General features: G+C 29.5%; 1 protein-coding gene across 1 annotated transcript in view; it reads left to right on the top strand.

Annotated features, from left to right (window-relative positions):
- LOC126739828 (protein-L-histidine N-pros-methyltransferase) overlaps nt 1-22173 on the top strand; it is a 137780-nt gene that overhangs the window by 26066 nt on the left and 89541 nt on the right. The window contains exon 3 of the mRNA XM_050445648.1: nt 11241-11431. Within this exon, the coding sequence (XP_050301605.1) occupies nt 11241-11431 (191 nt within the window). The remainder of the gene's footprint in view (nt 1-11240; nt 11432-22173) is intronic.

The following is a 22173-nucleotide window of genomic DNA, read 5'->3' on the forward strand; positions in this document are numbered from 1 at the left end:
AATATATAAAGCAAACGTAGCCAGGTTTTTGAGGAAATATAATATCCATAGAAAAATCAACCCGAGTCTTATATATTTTGCTTTTAATCTTAAAATATTTAATCATTTTAAAAAATAACGATATTTATTACAAACACTTATAAGTAAATACCAACATAAAGTACAAATAGTCAATAGATAAAAATTTTATTTTATGATAATAAGGAATAATTATTTAAGAACAAAATTTTTATTAAAGCATTATCTGGAGTTGGTTCATGATATTGGTACTTTGGTGATTGCTAATCTGAAACTTAAAATAAGATTTCATTACCTGTGAGGTCTGCAATAATTGGTTCAATAAGATTCAATGCCCATATTTTCATATAATTTTTCTTAGGTAAAATGTAGAGTTTAGACAAACTTTAAACAAATTAAGTTGGTTTTCTTTTCAGGACCTTATTGCTCTTTAAGTTTTAATATGGCTGGTACATACTAAAAGATCATAAAATACTATTTTGTAGATGCTTAAGATTGTCTACACTTTTAAAAAGGTTCCAAGGTTGACAGATAACTTAGATGGCAAAATCTGGACAAAATCATTTTGACAGATTTAGTTTAGGTCGTTTTTCATCTGAAAGACTAGATTGTGTTTCCAGCAGTAAGACCATACTTTAGCATAGGTCATCTTACACATGGCACATTAGTCAGTCAACTTATTTTCATAATTTTGTATACAAGTCAATTGAATTATATTCCGTAGTTTTTAATTTAATCCGAGTTCTTAAATTTTCATCACCCACATTGTGAAATCTTGGTGTATTCCTCCAAACACAGGCTCTGAGCCTTGTCACATACGTATTTTAGTTGTTTGCCACCAAGGACGCGTACAAAGTGAATGAAGATAATAATCATTCTAGGCGCACAACATAAATGACACACATAATTTCTAAAATTGATATTAATTTAAGGTATTTGATGCCATTTTTATTTTAATTTATTTGCAACTATAGTATACGCAATATACAGAGTGTATTCAAGGTAAAAAGTTAATTCATTATATTTTATGTTTATTTTGATATTGGTAAGAAAAAAGTTAAATGATTTCATCACTCGTGCTTTTGGCCAACTATAATAAATTGGCGTACTGTAGATCGGATTATAATTATTTATTATCCTAACTAATTATTTATGTAAATCTTATTGGGTCATTAAATATTTTGGCAGCATGAAATATATCGTGGTTTATATTCTGCTTTAGGTTTTGGGACCCATTCAGGGCCGTGGTAAAGCAAGATTTGTGTTTCATTGCTTAAGGGTAGAGCTTGGTCTATAGTTTTTTTAGTTAAGTTTTCCCACGTCACTCTGGTTGACTATCTGGAAGTGTTTCAAAATCCTTGAGACCCTTGTCTGCCATAAACAACCACTATGTTAATTTGATTTTTATTTTTATCATTATATTTTATCAGCATTTCTTTTTTCTTGGTGAAAAGTGACCAATATTTACATGTAAAGCGTGATGAGCCTAATATTTTAAGTGCAGCTAAGTTATATAACTAAAAGTATTATAATCTGAGAGGTTAACGCATCTGTAAGTGATTCATCAAAATCAGGGGTTAAAATAAAGCCTAAACACAACTCATAACTTTACCAATCTAACCCAAGTAAAATAGATTAATGGAATGTTGAAACGTTCAATATCATCCTAACAAAAAAATTATAGCGCACATATGTATATGCTTTCATAGATTGTATGTAATTTGGTGCATTATATTATTATATTTGACAGAAAATAGAAGAGAAAACATGTGAAGAAATACTGAAATATAATTCTAAATATTTAAGCATAATATTATCAACATACAAAAGGCCTGATGCAGGACAGCGACTATCGCTTCTAAATCTTGTATGGTGTCTTATCTGGAAAAATAGTAGTAACTCTTTGATTTATATTATGGAATAAACCTATGACCAGTTGCATGACCTGTCTGCAATAGCTCTCGTTATCGATCTTTTGAGTACCTGAGTTTTTCCTGTGCATTTCTTTCCTCTAGATCCATGGATGAGAGGGTCGCTTGATAATATTAGCTCTGGAACTACCATTTATCTCCTAAAAGGCTAAAATTAATATAAAGTCTAGAAAGAGATCCATTATGGTAAAATAAGACTATCAAGAGCTCGCTTATAAAAAGGATATAAGAAATAAAAGTGTATTAATTTATTTAAGAAATGCTTTTATATGAGCTCAGATTTTTAATAAGAGTTCCATTGGAATACAAATACTTCTATTGGATAACAAGAATTTCTTTGAATTTGAATTTTATAGCAATCCGTAAGTCAAATCACTCACATCTAGTACATTGTTCCGAAATAAGAAGTAACCGATTTTTTTTACTTCTTTTGTAAACAATTTGAATATATTATATAAGTTATTATATTTTTGAGTGTTGCATTTTTTGTGCAAGTAATTCAATTATAATCATTATATTATTACTATCTTCTAGTTAATTTTTAGCAATTTTTTTAATCATTTTTTGAGGCCTTTTTACTTCTGATTTACTACCAGTAACTTAACTGTTTCTAAATCTATGATTTTAATTATAACAGTTCATTTCATTTAATGTAAATTGGGTGAATTTTTTTTAAAATTATGACTTAATATTACGAAATAGCCTTCATCTTATTAATGTAGAAATATTGGGCACATTAAAATAATCTTTTACACCACTATATAAATCAAGAATTCTATAGCCTGTAACTTTTTTAGAATTGGCACCAGCTAAGTTCGCATAGTGAAATGCAAAATAACTTCCGAGGCATACGGGGATCTCCGATACAGACCGGAGATGGAAAAGTCCTGATAGGCTTTTGATGCATCCATGCAGGAACATCGGGCGTTGTACGACCTTTACTAATGGAAATATCCTGCGAAAAGTTACTGAGGAGATATTTTATTCTTGTACTTTCGAGTTTAAAATGTAAAAAAGAAAGCATGGGTAAAGTGCGAAAAATATCGATGCAGTAGATACAATTCTACGATACTCTTCATTTTAAAACCGGTAGCCGGTGGAATGAACAAACGTTGAAAGAATGCCATCAATTTAGTTAGGAAACGGCCCTATAATTAAACGTTAAACCGAAGGAAGGAGGTTGGTTCTCTTGACGCAATCGATGACTGATCTTGTTTGTGGAGTTTACAGAATGACGGGACTGATATTTTCCTATTGTAGATATATATTTAGCTGCTTTTTATTTAAGGGTTTACTCATTGCTTATAGGACCTAATATATTGAACAAATTATATTTTTATCATTAAAGTGTTTGTGACTGAAGTAACCTGACTACATTCGATATTTTGATTTAAATTGTAGGAAATTTAAGTTGTTTTAAAAATTTAAAAAATTACTTTTGCTTATAGGAGGCTACGATTATTACACGACACATGACTTTGGCATTCTCTATTGTCTGAAGTTAACAATCGGTAAATATTTACCTTTTTGCCTATTATTTTCTTATTCATATCTTTTTACTTGTCGTGTCACTAATTATGTTTTTTAATTGTGATTTTATTTTACAAACAAAGCTCAGTATATTTTTATAGGTTTTTACGTTACTACGTTATTACGTTTAAAAATATAAATTTTTTTATTACCTATGAGCTACAAAATTAGGTGCAACGACTGTTACTTCTTCTATCCTGATGTAATTGACAACACTAATTAAAATTGTATTTCTAAAAACTTCTAAAAGGTCTCTTTGAAGATATAAAGATAAGATAAAATAAGATTTTTCAGATGTTTTTTTATCTATATTTGTATAGTTTTTTTTTCATATAGGAATTTCTTTTTATAATTATTCCACCTCATATTATTAAACTAAATATTTAATCATACGAAAGTTTTTCAATTACGCCTAGCATGGAAATAGAAAAAATTACATATTAATATACAAGAGTTTAGCCCTGTTTTACAAGAATAAGGGTTATTTTGAATAGCCAGAGTTAGTGTTAGTTTCACCTAGGGATTAGAGAATTTATTATTATTAATGATTTAGTTTTAGATCGATTTGTTAAAAAAATCCACTAATATATTCTAAGAAATCTTGTGATATATTAAAAATTATCTGGTAACAACTGGGATGCCCTCTGCATAGGGTTTAGTATTTGTACAAAATAGATAAGGGTTTTTTATGAGTGATTATGTAAGAATCTGGTGAGGTATGAATGTGTCATTCTTTAGTACCGTTTGTCTCCATGAGGTTTAAAAAATAAGTCGCAATATATTATATACAATAACAACTTTTTGTGCAATAACTACATATAAAGCTCCGGCTAAAGAGCTGCAAGTATTTTCCGAAAGCGTCACATTATTGCTCAAATTATGTACCATGTTTACTAGAAGGTCTAACTTAAAAAAGAATGCTAGTACTGAATTAATGTAGATACGAAATAACTTAATTTTTTTATAAAAATAATGAGACAATTTTTTTTTCGCATTAAAGTATGTGAACTATACGATCTTTGCATCCCACTTAGAACCTGGAAACCTTGTAGAGACTGTTTGCTGCAAAGAACAATAGAGGTGTCATCATGTTGACAGAAAAACTCAAATACAGATTTGTTGCTTAGGTTATTCACATATAATCGACTTGTTTGAAAATGGTCTTCATCTATAGATACTGTTAAATTTTTCAGACTGCTTGCCATTATTTAGTTCGGATGTTTTTTGTCATTTTATGTCATTTTCATTGAACAGTTTGTTTATATTTTGTTACCAAAAGAGAAAATTATATAATAAACCTGTAGTGAAAAAGAACCATATTTTAAAATGCTCATGTAATGATCAATTTTTAAAATTGAAAAAGGAACGACAGTTAAAACAAGTGTTAATATCAACTAAAGAAGCAGCTGTGTCATGGCTAGTTTGTCGTAGAATTGCTAGGAAAATCTCATCAAGACCACTGGAATATCTTTTTGGCCTGTAGGACTATTAGCTTTTTATTATTTATAGGTTAAGGTATAAATAATAAATAGCTAAATAAAGAAAAAAGTCTAATAAAGAAATGGCTACCATATACATTTAAGTTATGCATGATCTTATTCAACTTTTAATTTCTGCGGATTTAACAACCATTCTTTTGTTATATTAAAAGAATCAAAATTATGTAGTACTTTCAGGCAGTTGGGCTCAAAAAAATCAATAATTCATTTATTTTCTATTGGCCATAAAGGTCAATTGGTTTATTCGTTTAGGATCTTTAAATGAGATTTAAAAAAATATCATTTAAGTTTGACGCTCAGAGAAGGGTACTTTTAAATTATATAAATTATATTTATTAATTATATAATTATAAATTATATTAAGGGTACTTTTTGATTTAACAACGAATAAAAATTACATCATTTAAATTAGATTTCTATGGTGTTGGTTTTTTTTTGCTGGAACAATACCTATATAACTATATTAATGCAAAATACTAGAACATATATTGTATTAGAAATATTTTTCTCTTATGCGTCAGTTCCTTGGTTACTCCTGCTTGACGAAGTTAATAAACAGAAACACTTATTTTCGAGTATTTATCTTTAATGTGTTTTTTGTGAATTATTCGGAGTAGCTTCATTTTCTGTTTAAATGATAGGTTAAAGTATAAATAATAAATAGTTTAATAAAGAAAAAAGTCTAATAAAGAAATGGCTACCGTATACATTTAAGTTATGCATGATTTTATTCAACTTTTGATTTCTGCGGATTTAACAACCATTCTTTTGTTATATTAAAAGAGTCAAAATTATGTATTACTTTCAGGTAGTTGGGCTTAAAAAAACCAATAATTCACTTATTTTCTATTGGCCATAAAGGTCAATTGGTTTATTCGTTTAGGATCTTTAAATGAGATTTTAAAAAATATCATTTAAGTTTGACGCTCAGAAAAGGGTACTTATTTGATTTAACAACGAATAAACATTACATCATTTAAATTAAATTTCTATGGTGTTGGTTTTTTTTTGCTGGAACAATACCTATATAACTATATTAATGCAAAATACTAGAACATAAATTGTATTAGAAATATTTTTCTCTTATGCGTCAGTTCCTTGGTTACTCCTGCCTGACGAAGTTAATAAACAGAAACACTTATTTTCGAGTATTTATCTTTAATATCTTTATTGTGAACTATTCAGAGTAGCTTCATTTTCTGTTTAAATGATAGGGTAAAGTATAAATAATAAATAGTTTAATCAAAAAAAAGTCTAATAAAAAAAGGGCTACCGTATACATTTAAGTTATGCATGATATTATTCAACTTTTGATTTCTGCGGATTTAACAACCATTCTTTTGTTATTTTAAAAGAGTCAAAATTATGTAGTACTTTCAGGTAGTTGTTAAAAAAACCAATAATTCACTTATTTTCTATTGGCCATAAAGGTCAATTAATTGGTTTATTCGTTTAGGATCTTTAAATGAGATTTAAAAAAATATCATTTAAGTTTGACGCTCAGAGAAGGGTACTTATTTCATTTAACAACGCATAAAAATTACATAATTTATAATAAATTTCTATGGTGTTGGTTTTTTTTCTTGATGAAAAAATATCTATATATCTATATTAATGCAAAATGCTAGAAAATAAATTGTATCAGAAATATTTTTCTTTTATGCGTTAGTTCCTTAGTTACTCCATCCTGACGAAGCTAATAAACAGAAACACTTATTCTCGAGTATTTATCTTTAATGTCTTTTTTATGAACTATTAGGAGTAGCTTCATTTTATGTTTAAATGATCCGTAGAAATCCTTATACTTAAGCAATTTGAACAAATTCGATTACGTAATATTGACTTGTTTGCCAAATACATACTTATAACTGTCGTAGCATGTGCCATAAGTTCCCTCTCGTTATAGCCTTCCTGAGGGTGCTACGACTGCCATACCGCAATAAGTCGGTCTTCATTAATAAACTATTAACCGAAATTATACCAATTATCCCCAATTTTCCTTACGTGTGTCCCCCCATAAAACGTTTATTAACATGGCTCGGTTGAATAATGAATCAATGTTTACTTCTTAAATATTTCATTCTTTCCAGTAGCTCTTTGCCTGGATATTTCTTCATGACATGCGATAATACCTATCCAAGAAACGTTTTTGTTTCTTCTAAATTAAATCTTTATGGGAACGACTCAGAATACAGTTTGGGATAAGCATTCAGTTTAAAATATCGATAGCATAAGTATTCCTTATCGATACGAGTTTTACTCCCTAAGCATTTCGTATCGACGTAAATATCCAGCCGGGCGTCGATGACGTATAATTGAAATTTTTTAATCGAAAAGATTTGGGATCAATGGCGCGTACGCAAATTGATGGGCCATTATCTTCTAAATGATTTTAGGGTGGAAGGAAACGTTTAAGATAACTAAGTGTACGAAAGGTGTAATAAATAAGAAGGTAAAGGAAATAAATATCGTGATTTTCTGAAGCAACTTTATAGTTTTAAGGTTTCAACTTTATATATAGAGATTTTTACGTATGTATTCATTATCCGCTAAATCGTGTGTAAAATCTGTTTTCATTGGTGTCAGTATTTAGGATTATACTAACTCATCCTCAATACAATAAATCGACGTTTTTATAGTGACAGTACAGCTAGTACAGTGAACAGATCAATAAAGAAATAAAGCAGTAGCAACAATAATGTTATACAACAATAATACGATCAAGACCATTAATTTATGTAGAAACGACTATCCCATTTCCCACCGTTATCTGTGACCTATGATTTGATGATGAATATCTGTGATTTATGGATAATCCTTAACTTGGATAATAATTAATTTAGATTTAAATCAACATATGGTAATATCAATAATTGTAACAGATATGTTTATTATATATCATACAAAAAAAGCATAAGTTTAATTAGAAATATATGTAAATAAAAGCCAAGATATAAGACTTTCCAAATCTCCAACCCTAACTTGTCCTAACTAAAATTAAGTAGTAAAAAAAATTTAATAATTAATAAATTTATCCTAATACAGGGTGGCGTATCAAAAACAAAGCTTTTTTAAAAAACGCCAATATCCGTCAATTTTATTTACGAGAGGGACACTTATTAATCACAAAATCACCTTCATATACCTACAACACCCCTAATAGGGGGTCGTATCAACCCTAAATGGGAAGAGAAATCGAGTGATATTTCGTTGGAAAGATCTTTCAACTTTTTACAATGATACTTGGTGTGATATAGTTAAACTTAGTACTTTAATGTGTTTGTTTAGTTTGTTACTTTAATTTGTTAGATTTTCGAAACTTTAAAAGATAATTTAAAATAATTGCGTTATTACAGAATATTAGGGGTTCTTTTTAAAAAAATTGCCTGGAAGTAGCGTAAAAATATCGAGGATTGCTAAAAGTGATATCAGAAATAATATATCCTTAACACACTACATATCATTTTAAATTTCCTTTTTATTTAATTTAATTTTTAAAGTCTATACAATTACTTTAAAAATATCCCAAAAAAATAATTTTAAAAGAATTTGCTGACGTGTTAGGTTAATAAATGCTCGAGTTGGCCACTTCCTTTCTCCATACAATAATACAGATTTTGTAATGTTAAATTTGTCATTTACAATTCTGTTTTGTAAACCTTCTAATGAAGTGATAACAGATTTTGCTTTTTAAGTGGCCCCAAAGGAAAAAGTCTGGAGGTAATAAATTTGGCGATCGAGGAGGCCATTCAATAGAATCAGATGCTGAAACATCGACAAATATGTTCTGTCATTTGATTTCCAATTATATAGCTGCTAATGCCGGATCAATGATCTCTTGTAGTAGCTCTAAGTACATTCATCAGATTCCCAGCTAATAAAAAGAATCGATTCAAATATTGCCAAAGATACTAGTTCAAACAATGAATTTTTATAAATATCAAAAGGGTCTGTATGACGATATGCTCAAAGATTAGTGTCGAACCAGTATCGGCCGTTATTATTTACCATGCCATTAAATAAAAAAGTGCGCTCATTATAGAAAGATGGATTAAATAAAAAATTTGCATCTTTAATAATTCGTTCACTCATATTTTCACATGAAGCTTACTTGTTGAGCAAGATATTGGCACCACTAAGATTAGTTTATAAATCCCTGTTTTCCTGAAATAAATAGATGATCTATTCAATAATAGATGGTTAAGACAAGGATGTAGATCAAGTAATGAGCAGAACTTCAGTAACGAGTCTGGATGATCTGTAAGAGCAAATTAGGAAAAAGAACTTCTGTCCTTAAAGCGCCTTAAGGTAGTCTTTAAAAATTACTATCTAAGCGTTTGTCTTTTCAATAGGCACATATAGAGAAGTGTTACATGGTATATGTAGCAAAAAGTAACACAAAAAACAGTGTTTGAAATTCCCAATGATTAAAGAAATGTTAAGGCCATTACCAAATACTTAGCGATATTATTGCTATTCTTATTGACCCTAATTTAATTGAATTCATTGATAATAATAGCTTATTCTAGTTTCATAAGATTACTACAATTGATATTTCCGGGTCATTTAATCAAATTGAGTATAAATGTAGAGGGTTGGATGACATTACTTGTAATATTGATTTGTTTGTGCCTTTTACTATTATTGTCTTTAAGATGAGATTTAATAAAGCATAATTCTGAAGATCTGTAGATCCCAAACGTTAGATCTCTCACCATGAACAAATGTTCCGGTAGACGAGGCTAGAACTAATTTTTGTGAAATTAAGAATGGGATATCACAAGGAAGTATTGTTGAACTTTTATTTTGAATCTATACTTCGGATACTACGGATTTCCATTCATAAGTGACTGGTTCATCTTATGCCAATGATACTTCTATCATTCATCAGACCTTGGAGTTCCAGTACAAAAGTGGGCTACTCTGCTAGCTCTTTTATAGTGAGTTTTATTTTACAACACACTTTTACACATAAGATTTTCATTTCACAACAGAGAAACTTCAATAATATAGTAGGAGAAAAATATTGTCATTGTAGATCAAAATACAATTACTATTGATTAACGAATTATTTAGTATAAAAAAGGAGATATATTTGAATCAAATCGAATTCTTTGAATTTCAATACGCTTTAAATATATCGCACTAAATCTATATAAAGTTGTACCTATTACAAGTTATTCCTAAAAGTGAAAATTTTGTAATGTTATATCTAGGTAGGCAAGATAAGGAGCCTGAGGACTGCGAGCTGACAGTCGAGGAATGTTAATTAATTTATACAAAATTTTTAGATCTGCTAAAGCTCTTTTTTCTTGTAAATGTCTTAGTTGAAATTTTACAAGCAAATGATCATGTGAGAAGCCGATTTCACGTATTACTTCTTTACATTTAAACCAAATTTACGCCCTATCTTTTTAAAGTTTAATGCTAGAGATATTGTCAAATTAGATCACGGCATAAAGAAGCCTAGAATTTTCTAACATTTTTTCTGATATCATTGATATATAAACTAAATATAAGTGAGCTGTCATAAATAACCCGCAGCCTTTTAAGTGAGTTGATTTAGGTAGGACTGCAACTTTAACTTTGTACTAGTGAGTAATCCATGCATTTTTAACAAATAGGAAATTTAGCTACATCTAAAGGGATTTAAAGGCAAGTTCGTTTTCTTACACCAGTCTTTTAAGTGAAACAGAGTTGGTCAGAATACGAATACAATTGGTCAGAAATATTTGCTATCAGAATGTAATAGGAAAAAGTAAAATCTGTATTGTTGTGACGAATTCATAATGAGTTACTTATTATATTGGGTAAATTAAAAAATCTATTATACCTCAAGTAAATTATTGTATTTAAAACTTATTGAACTTAAATTAAATTAAGTATATCGAACGGTATCGTTACAGATTTAAGTTCATATTTTTTTTAAATAGGTGAATAAGTCTATTTTCTTCTTCTTTTCAATTGTTAAACGTGTGAGATAAAAATTTCTAAATTGATTTTTGCTATAAGTGACGTAATACCCAATATAATAAGTAACTCAGAATGTAATAGGAAAGCCGATCAAAAGCTCTCGAGGAATCTGTAGAGTCTGATTCTCCACTTATTCTTTAAGTTACATGTTTAAAAATAACTTTTATTTAATATAAACTTTAATTATTCTATATACTCTGATCTTAAGTGAAGTAAGATACTAGCGTGTTTTCCCTATTATATCACACATATCTCAATTTAATTACCTACGTCTTAATTTTCATTTTAGTGGTACTATGTGGATCTAACCAAACTTCCCAAGGAATTATCTTCGAAATTTGTGCAACTTAATCCAGATGAAGAGACTTTGAAATTTTTGGACGAAAGCGAGATGAAATCTGATTGGATCATGACCCAACTATGGCATATGCTCGTGAAGGTGTTTTTAGGCTTTTTCATGACTCAAACATCAATCAACGGGTAAGTCAATTTTTGTAGTCCAATATATTGGTTGTATTGCTTTCTAAATTTACACAGGAATCATATTAATCAAACCACAACTTTAACATCACTAATTGTTTTGTGTTTATTATGTTTTAAAAAAAAAAAACACATTGATGGATACTCGTTTTCGATTATAACTCTAACTTGAAAAGTTTTTTTTTCATTAGATTTTAATAAATCAACATCTAACCTACAAATAATAATGAAGAATAATTAAACACGTAGCATAGTAGCCGGCCAAGCACAATAAATAATTTTTAATTTAAAACACCGCGGATAACTTCACGGTTAAATAGTCTTGGGTAATAGCCAAGACACTCTGAAAGGTACTCGGATGTGTTTTACAAAAGGCACTTCGTTGGGGTAAGTTTTAAGCTTGAGATTAAAACCTGAACCTCATTAAACCGAAAGAAATCTAAAGGGTATTGTGTTGGAGATACTACAGAAATTTATTAAAGTAAGATTGGTTTCAAAGAAGCTCTGAAGAGAAAGATTAAGTTGCCTTGAAATTGTATTAAGGAATTTAAAAAAAGTCCAATAATTCTCTTTTTGCAATTTCTTTTAATTAATTAGTTTAGTGGTAGCGCTTATGTCAATATCTAGAAATTTTTAATACAGTTTTAATTTATTTTTTTAAACAAGCCATAATCCCAGCTCGTTTTGGGTTATACATTAAATACATATCTTACATATATGCAAGAAAATCATAATTATAGGGCACAGTTGCACATTATTAATGAAATGTGACAATTCATTTAATAACACTATTAAAATTGTAACTAACTTAAACTGCATTGATGATATTTATTTAAAAAATTATATATTTTTTATTAGAATTTTTCACTGTTCTTTTCTTTTTGTCATTTCGAGTACCCTTCACCGACATACTTGGAAAAAAAATTTTTAGTAAAATTTTTCTTAATATTTAATTTACATCTCAATTCATATCAAGAACTGGTAAACTAGTGCTTTTTTCAGGAATGACATAATGAAAAATAAAATGGCTAAATTAGCTAAGTTGACTAAATTAACTATACATATGTGTGAGCAGAGACTTATGATAAAAATTGGACTTCAATACATGATTATATTTCTCTTTAATTTCTGAGTATATTTTCGAAAATAGAATTTAAAGCCGTCTTTCCTTTATATTTTTTCGGAATAAGTATCTATAAAGCCACCTGAAAATTGTGCTCAAACCATAAAATAAAGGTCACTGGATTTGAAACGGTAAGCCTCTCAAAAATATTTGCCATTTTTACGTAGATAACGTGGCGCCTTCTCACAGTCATGCTTTAAAATGTAAATTAAGGTGCCTGAAACCAAAAAGGTTACAAATATGACCTTAAAAACTAGAACAAAACTAAATTGATAGCTCGAGAAAGAGTATAGTCTATGTATGAAAATCAAAATCTACTTTGAAATTCACTCATGCAGAATTTTGCTTTTTCCACACTTCTTAATATAGGAATATACTCAACTATAAATAATCATAGAAAAGTCTCAAATTTTAAGACTGAAAATATATTAATAATAATATAATAATCTTTATTTTTCCTGATAGTGTAGCAAACAGCTTATTGTATTTCCTGCTTAATTTTTTTGATTTATCAAAACAAATATGATGTTAACACGCCGAAACCCAACGGAACATCTACAAATTACAAGGTTTTTTAGGTGTGCTTTACGTAAAAATCACACAAAAGGAAAAATACAAGCCTTAAGTTTCTAATTTAGTGTCATTGTTAGTATCTAAGATCTCTGATTCTCTTCCTAAACATAGAAAGAGAGCGACAAAATAAACCTACATTGAAAAATGTTGTATTAATTAATAAAGCTAACATTTTTCCTTTATGTAATTTCATCATTATTCAGTATTCTCATTATTAGTTTTTGGTATAGTGCATTATATATATTTCCATTGTATACATATGTTTTCTCTGTGTGCAGGGTCCAGTCTCTGTCACTATTCCAGTTTCTATTAAGGGTGTGTTTCTTTCATAACGTATGCCAAGCATTGGTTGCTATGAATTATTCTTGGTGGTGCTCTATGATGATATTGCAGATAAGCCAGATAGTAGTCTATAGAGCTTTTAATAAAGCTTGGCTATCTACGAATATGTTTTTTAATATAGAGGCCTCTTCTTGGGCTTTTCTTTAGAAATATCTCTAGGGAATGAATTTCTGCTTAGAATACCATGGTGAATTTCTCCAACAAAACAAAATAATTGAACTTTGAATGTTCACCATATTTTTTAGAGCCTGATCAACTGTTTGTCGTTGATATTTTAGTATACCACTCTTTTGTTCTAGATTTGTGACCTTTTCATTTTAGTTTTCCTGTTTAATGATGAAGTCAATGGATGTAAGGCTTAGAATAAAGAAAATATAAAAACAATTTTTGAGACTATAAATACTCTTTTGGTCTGGATTGATCAGTGGTTTGTCTTTAGGTAATAATTAATTAAATTAATGGAAGATGCTTCATTAATCTTAAGGTGATTTAACTATTCTGAGTAAACTGAAACTAAATCACTAACCTTAGGTTGGGTTGGGTTGGTTTACAAAGAATTCCTCTAAATAAATTTAAAAAATACATTTATATTTAAATGTAAAAGTTTCATAACTTTTTAGAGTTCTATTTTCTGAAATAAGCATTGCAGGTTACTATAAATTTCTCCAGTGTGAAGTACCATTATGCCAATCAAAATAATAGACGAAGGATCCTGTTTATTCATATGGAATTTTTTAAAAACCAAAATTCGTTATTGTTTATAAATACGGTGTGATAAGATGTTGTTAGATTGATGTATTGTAATGTTAGGTGTGTGCCGTTTTTTAACCTTTTTATGGACATTTTGTGGTAATATCATGTATGTTTTATTATGTTTTTAATTAATTTATTAGTTTAATAACACCCTTTTATATTCTACTTACATAGTTTTCCCTTGACAATGGTTAAACAACCGAAATGCGTCGGGATTCTTGAAATAAAGATTGTGAAGTAAACAGGATCCTTCGTCTATTATTTTGCTAAGCATTGCAGTTTTAATTTTTTAACTAATTTATATTCGTTACAATATTTTTTTTCTTTAATTCCTGATATTTGAATCTTATACTTATCCTTATTTAATTTTTGAAAACATATTAAAAGGTCATTAATATAGAGAAGGAATAAAATAGGGCCAAGCACGGAAATCTGAGAAACTTCATGATATATGGAGTTCACAGCATAGAAGTCATTAATTTACTTGACCATTTGCTGTTTGCCACATAAGAATGATTCAAACTATTGTAGAGCAACACCTCTGAAACCACAGAAAACATTTCACGCAATCAAATGCTTTGGAGAAATCACAGGACCCTTTTATTAAAATTGTTCGAATCTCTTTGTTAAAAATCATTTAACAAAGTTCTTGATTAAAACCAAGCCATATAATATATCGGGCAGCATATAGGTATTACTTTGATTCTATCCGACAACAATAGAAGCTTTTTTCCTTGATTATTAAATGCATTCATTCTGCTACCGTACTACGCGCCGGCCGCTTGATGATCAACTTCGATTATGTCTCTATTTTGATGACTATGTACGCTTTTCATCGCCGAGGTTTATTTTGTACCAAGACTATTAACCGAGATGACTCTACGAGATTCAGCGCTTGGTTTTTGTTTGGTCTAATTTATAATGAAGATATTGAAAATATAATACGATATTGATGAGTTCAGGTTTTAGTTATCAATGCGCCAGAGTGATTGTTGATTTTTTTTTGAAGTGATTATAGGATGCATTTATCGCGTGGAGAATTGGTTTGTACGCAATTTATTATCATTATTCTATTAAAAAGAAAAACGCATATATTTAGTGGAAAAATTATATTTATGCCAATATATTATGTTTACCAGCCAGGATGCATAACATAATTGGACACGAACATGAAAAAGTAGCTTAGATCATTTTATTATTTATTCAGTAAAAATAGAATGATTGCAATAACTAATTATTTATGCGGTAATGTTTAGGGTTCATCGAGCTGTAATTCCCAAGTAACATGCTTGCCATTTCCACTTAAATGTAGTTTGATTATCTCAACAATGATTTTTAAGATTCATCGACTCGTAACCATTAAAAAGTTTATCGCAATTGTTAATTTTTAGGTTTGTCGATTCATGTATAGTTTAAATAATTATTTATGTAATAGGTGTGTAAAATTATGCAATAAGTGTACCAATACAGCAAAGTGTCAATACATTTTAAACGCCAAAATAAAGTCCTTTAATATACCAATTAACAGCACGCTCCTTCCTAGACATTATCACTTTCTTATGTATTTGTGTATATCTCAAATATAATTCTTGTTGAAAGATATTAGTTTCAAATTCAACCACTAACAAACTAAGTAAGGAACTAAACAAAAAATAAAATTTAAGAATTTTAAGGTCTTATAATTTAAGGCATTACAAGTTTTATTAATGTCTAGCCCATTTTCTGTGAGATTTTTTAAATTTTTTTTACTAAGCCAATTTAATATTTAAAAAAATTGTAATAGACATATTACGCATTTATAAAATATTCAAATTCCTTCTCCCCCCTCCTCCGTAAATGCAAACAACACGAAAGTTGATTAAGAGACATTTTCTTTTTGACCTAGCTAAGATAAAAAAAAGAGTCAAAAGTGTATTGAGCGGATTTGAACCCAGGATCTTTTACATGCAAATCGAAGAAAAATTTTAGAGCAGATGTATTTTTATTGTATTGATGTTTTTTGTTTATCGTATTTTTTAATGCAACGATTCATAAGCAAGTATAAAGTTTATCGTCTAATGATTAGTAAAAAAAGTTGTAAGGAGTTTTTCTCGGCATGACTGAATAGAAAATATTGGATAAGCATGAATAACTAAGTTAAAAAAATAAAACAGACACAAAGCCTTATAAGAAATAATAAAGCCACTAAACCCTGATGATTAATTCAATTAATTAAAAATTAATCCCTTACCCTGACAAAGAAAAATTCTCAGAATAAAAATCCGAGGCATACGTCGATTCTGTCATTAAAAAAAAATAAAAACCAACCTGTGTTCGTTAGTCTCTAATTTTTACCTGACTGTCATTTTGAGCATAACTAATTATATAATTACGACTTTTTTCAACTGATGTCTTCTGTGCTCTGGCCATCATTAAGGTTCCGTTGAAAAAAGTTTATATTAGTAGCCGCGTGAACACCCAGTAGTAATTATTATAAAATTACTCGGGTTTTTTAATCGGAATATTCTGTTATTATCCATCGCGAATGGACTGCTGTGGTTTTGTGAAAGGAAAGAAAAGGAAATTTAATTTGAATTTAATTGTAGACATGACTAATTAATTTTTTGATTCGGGCTCCTTTGTGAGTGGGGACTTTTTATATGTATTCTACCATTGGCGGCATTTAAATTAATACAAGATTAAATAATTTGATAATATTAGGATTAATTTTGAACTCCACTACTAGATAAAGAAATAATTTTATTAATATAATTTTATTATATGTCTCCCAATAATAATGTCTTTGTCTAACAACTTTTGACGGGCTTTTTCTAGTAGACTCGTGGATAGAAGAACGATATTCCATTAGAAATCATTATATACATTCCATTAGAAATGAGTATCTTAGGTGGTTTGCCTAGAGTCAACCACAATTCTCAAATAGGGTTCAAAAGTGCAATTAAATCGTTTAACTATTTCACCATACCGAGGTTGCAGGGGTTTGTGATGATCTTATTGATTTCCAACAACTGGCATACTTGTTAGAATACACTTGTTGTGACTCAATGTTCCTTTCTTGGTCTCAATGTATCACTTTGGGGGAACCAAATCGACATATCCAGTTCTGGAACAGCACTTCATCTGCTGTGGTTGCTTCTTGGTTTGAAATAGGATAAACCTCAGGCTACTTACTACAGTAATCCATACTTTTACCCCGGACTTTCACATCTTGGTATAGAGTACTCGGCATATAATTCTATTATCATATAATACTATAGATTATTATATTAAAATTTTAACTTAAAAATTGATGAAAAAACTCGTTACTTTAAGACATTTGCTATTAGTATACCTTTTCTTCCAAAAGTTAACACAAAGACAAATTAAATAACTCATTTATTTTTTTTTTTGCTTGTTAAAGCCTCGACTGATTTATTCCCTTACGAAATCCTTATAGAATGCAAAATGAAAAGCCATTCAATTCTCTTTTCAGTCAGCTCAGACATTTTGTCCGCAAACCTCAAAATGCACCCGAAAAATGTCGAAAAAACAATAGAAAATTTAATTTGCAAATAAACGGCGACCGTCTCCCGTGGACCCATATTTTATCCCAATTAAACGTGTCCAGGTGGACGATACACGATGTTCGATCTCGCTGGGGATGAGCCCGCTGATGCGAGGGTCCGCTTAAAACCGCCTTATAAGCCGAATGGATCGGTCAGAGAGACGCAACGCCGTCTCCTGTCAATCACTCTCAATCACACACGTCAACGAGTATCTTCGCCGAAGCTGGACAAGGTTGGACGGCCGACCGCAGCCACCAATCCAATCTGCATTATTTACCTGAATAGGGGATCTTTGATAACACTACAGGGTGAATCTTTTAAGTTTGAGATTTTTTATTAAATTAGGAATTAAATATAGCACACACACCGTATGTCAAAAAAGTCCCGGACCTCTTTAATACTTCGCGAACGCGCAATTTTATCAAAAAGTGTCCCAAAAAAAATTATATATTTTCCAGATCTAGATTAGGAAGGCAACTCTGCATAAACAGGAGGCATCCCAATTATAGTAAAGACCAAAGTTATCTTTTTTTTTTAAATGGCATGGTACATTTTCCCATTCTCTATATACAGTGTGGCCCAAATTGGGTGTACATGTATAGATATCTTGGAAACTATAAGATATAGAAAATTGGTTAAATAAGGAAAAATGTAGGGCATTTAGTTACCAATTTAGTCTCGCTTTCAGAACGATTTTATCTTTTTCCGATTTTGAAATATTTGGAAAAAATCAAAAAGTTGCATTTTTAAAAAAGGGCTGTAGCTTTTTTATTTCAACGTATATCTAAAATCTGTAAAAACATTATTAGGACAACTTTTTAAGGACAACGCATACTTGAATTCAGTTTTTGTTTTCGACGTGTCGGTTCTGAGATTTCATCCTCAACTTCTATTTTTCTTATGACAGCCATTTTGTTTTTTTGATAAATTAAAGAGATCTTTTTTTCCCTTTAAAATGATGTATAAGTTAGTTAGTTAGTTACAAAGTTCATTTTTCGTGGAGTTGGCCATGACTACGGAGCCCATTTGTCGTATAAACATCGTCATTTACTGACAATTCTGCAAAATTTTATTTATTTCATTTAACTTTTTATCTTGTTTAGTAGTTCTTATCTCGTTAATTTTTTGTTCTTTTTGTTGTAAGTGTTAAATAGTTTTTTCGTATCTAGTTGTTTTCGTTTGTATTTAGTGAGTTTTGTTTAAATTTCTAATTTCCGAAAATGGCCATGCGATATACCAGTGAAAAAAAATTTGACATATTGGAATGAATGTTTGAAACTGTATCCTGAGAGACAACAGCTGCTTGCAAGACTATTCGCTAGGCTTGTCATGAACCTTAAAACTCAATGTCAAGAAATATCTTATTTCAGCAGGAAAATTATTTGGACCGTTGAGACGTTTTTTAGAAAGTGCGGAGTATTCCACAGGCATAATCGTCATTTTTGGGCTACTGAAAATCCTTATGAAGTGGCTGAACGTAGGCTATAAGTAACATTTGGATTTAATGTATGATGTGGATTGTACGGTAAGTTAGCCACTCGTCAAAAAAAATTTTTCATCATTTTTCATGTCAGTATTTGGATATAAACTTTATTTATATCCAAATACTGATAAGTCAAAGATATTTAAATCTTTTGGAAGAGCAGATATTACATGCCGTGAGAGCTATAATACCTGAAGAACAAATACGGAGTGGTTTCAACAGGACAACAGCGGGTGTCCCGCACATAATACTCGGGACGTTAACGCAAATCTTGTTAACGCAAGCATTTAACAATAAACTTATAGCAAACCGCGAGGCTGTAAATTGGCCAGCTAGGTCTTCAGATATTACACCCTTCGATTTTTATCTTTGGGGATGTGTTAAAAATGATGTTTACGAGTTTGAACCTCCTGCGACTCGCGAACAACTAGAGGACAGGGTTCGAAATGTCTTAAATAATATGAATAGAAACACTCTGCGCAAGTTAGTAACTAGAAGTGTTTTAAAGAAATATGAAAAATGTTTTAACAAAAATGGCCGTCATTTTGAATAGTAAAATTTAATATTATTGTTACAAGTAGTTAACTGTTTTATTTAGAAAATACGTAAAAGTATAAGTTAGCAAGTGAGTAAGTTAATAATAATTGTGTGTACTGTGTACGACAAAATGGCAATAAAAGTCATGGCCAATACAGCGAAAAATAAACTATTTATTTGTTTGACGTAAACAAAATATTTTTATAAAGTGTTATACATCATTTTAAAGGGAAAAAAAGATCTTTTTAATTTAGCCAAAAAAACAAAATGGCCGCCATAAGAAAAAAAAGGTGATGATGGAATCTCAGAAACGAAAGGTCGAAAACAAAAACTGAATTCAGGTATGCGTTGTCCTTAAAAAGTTGTCCTAATAATGTTTTTACAGATTTTAAAAATTCGTTGAAATAAAAAAATACAGCACTTTTTCAAAAATGCCACTTTTTGATTTTTTTCTAAATATTTCAATATCGGAAAAAGATATAATCGTTTTGAAAGTGGCACTAAACTAGCAACTAAATTCCCTACAACTTTCCCCATTTAACCAATTTTTGTTATCTTATAGTTTTCAAGATACCCATACATGTACACCCAATTTGAGCCATACCGTATAACTTCAACCGCTTAAAAGATACAATGGTTTAAAAAATTATGTAAAATTTATTAGACAAGGTGTCAATTTGAAGACTTTTAGTGCAAATATCTCTGAAAGTAAAAAAGTTAGAAAAACGCAATTTGGTACAAATGTTATACAGATAGGAGGAACTACAACTACCATATTTTACTTATAAGATGAGCCGCTCCTTGGCTAAATAAAATAAACTGTTTTACAAATTGCTATTTTATTTAGCAATTTGTAAAACATTTTTCCTCATTTTATTAGATTTTCTAAATGCTTTCCATTTTGGACTAAACAACAATATTAATATTTTTTAAACTCATTCCCAACATTCCGAAAGCCTTCTCTTGGAATAGATGCACATAAGTATTTACAGATAATTTAATGGAATATATATATTAATAAATATATATCAACATCACGACACCAGATCAGTGACTGCGAAGTAGTAAGTTTTTAATTATTTTTTTAAATACTTTTGGTTGAACAGAATAATTCGAAACTTGATATTTATTAATATAATATGTCGACACATTATATGAGAAACCTCTTTTGAACATTTCTTTAGTTTGAAAAGGAATTGTTAGAAGACGTTTTCAACGTATATTTATACTTTTCTGTAAACAAATTTATTAGCCAAGTAGGGTGAACTCTTGTATTTTAAAAGTTTGAAAAAAAAATATAACCAGGGTAGAATTCTTCTGTTCGTCATATTTAGCCAATTTACTTCTTTTAGTTTATAAGAAATCCGCTTTCTACACTGTATTCTAAATATAAGTCGCGAACATAAATTCTGTAATTTTTGAATATTTAAAAAGACCAAACAAGATCCATATATATTATCAGATAAATTCATAGATGAAAACATTAAGCTTTCGTATAATATTTTTTGTATCTTGATTTAGTTTAGACGTTACTTGCTCTTTATACCTCACTTTACTATCAATATCCAAGCCTAAATTTATAGCAGAGTGTTTTGTTAATATTAAATTAGAATTAAGCTTGATGTTAAGGTTTTCAAGAACATTATTTCTTATGCTTTCACCACAGAATACTAATGCAACCGATTTTGCTGGATTTTTAGCATTTACTTAGTAGCTGCCTGAAATAGATTGTCTAAATCAGAGTTAATCTGAGCATTGGCTTTCAGAATTTGAGAGGGCTTAAAAAAATACACATTAATATCGTCTGGGTACATATGTTAATATGTTACAATATTTTAGTATGTAATGTAAAGAACTGAGAGGTGTATAATATATGTATAGAGCAAAGGCCCAAGTATACTTCCCTAAGGTAATTAGATTAAGGCGGCCAAATACCATATCGTCCACAGAAACCTGTTTTATTAGTGAAAAAGAAAGAAATTAATTTATTGGACCACTAAAACTAAAAAAGTGTAAAATAGATGTGAACATTTCATGGTTTATCATATCATACGCCTTAGTCCATCCAACACCAATACTTTATTAAGCTTTTATCCATGATTGTTTTCAGGCAATAACCATTTAAATTTTAATATTCGAAAAGTTTACATCACAACTGGTGAGTTGTAATTTCTTGGGTGCCATTGGCAGTTTAAATATAGTTTTGGTAATTAACCATTGTCTAAAGCAGGACGAACTTATGCAGTTATCTGGTTATGTGGTTGTAGCAAAATATTACAGAACAAAATCTGTACATCGTGGCTGTATAAATAAATTGCTTTTGGAAAGGAACTATTTTTAGGCTGTAACTAGTTTTTACTCTATTTTTATATAAATCGTTTTTGAA

The sequence above is a fragment of the Anthonomus grandis genome, chromosome 8, assembly GCF_022605725.1.
Source record: "Anthonomus grandis grandis chromosome 8, icAntGran1.3, whole genome shotgun sequence".
Taxonomy (NCBI): Eukaryota; Metazoa; Arthropoda; class Insecta; order Coleoptera; family Curculionidae; genus Anthonomus; species Anthonomus grandis.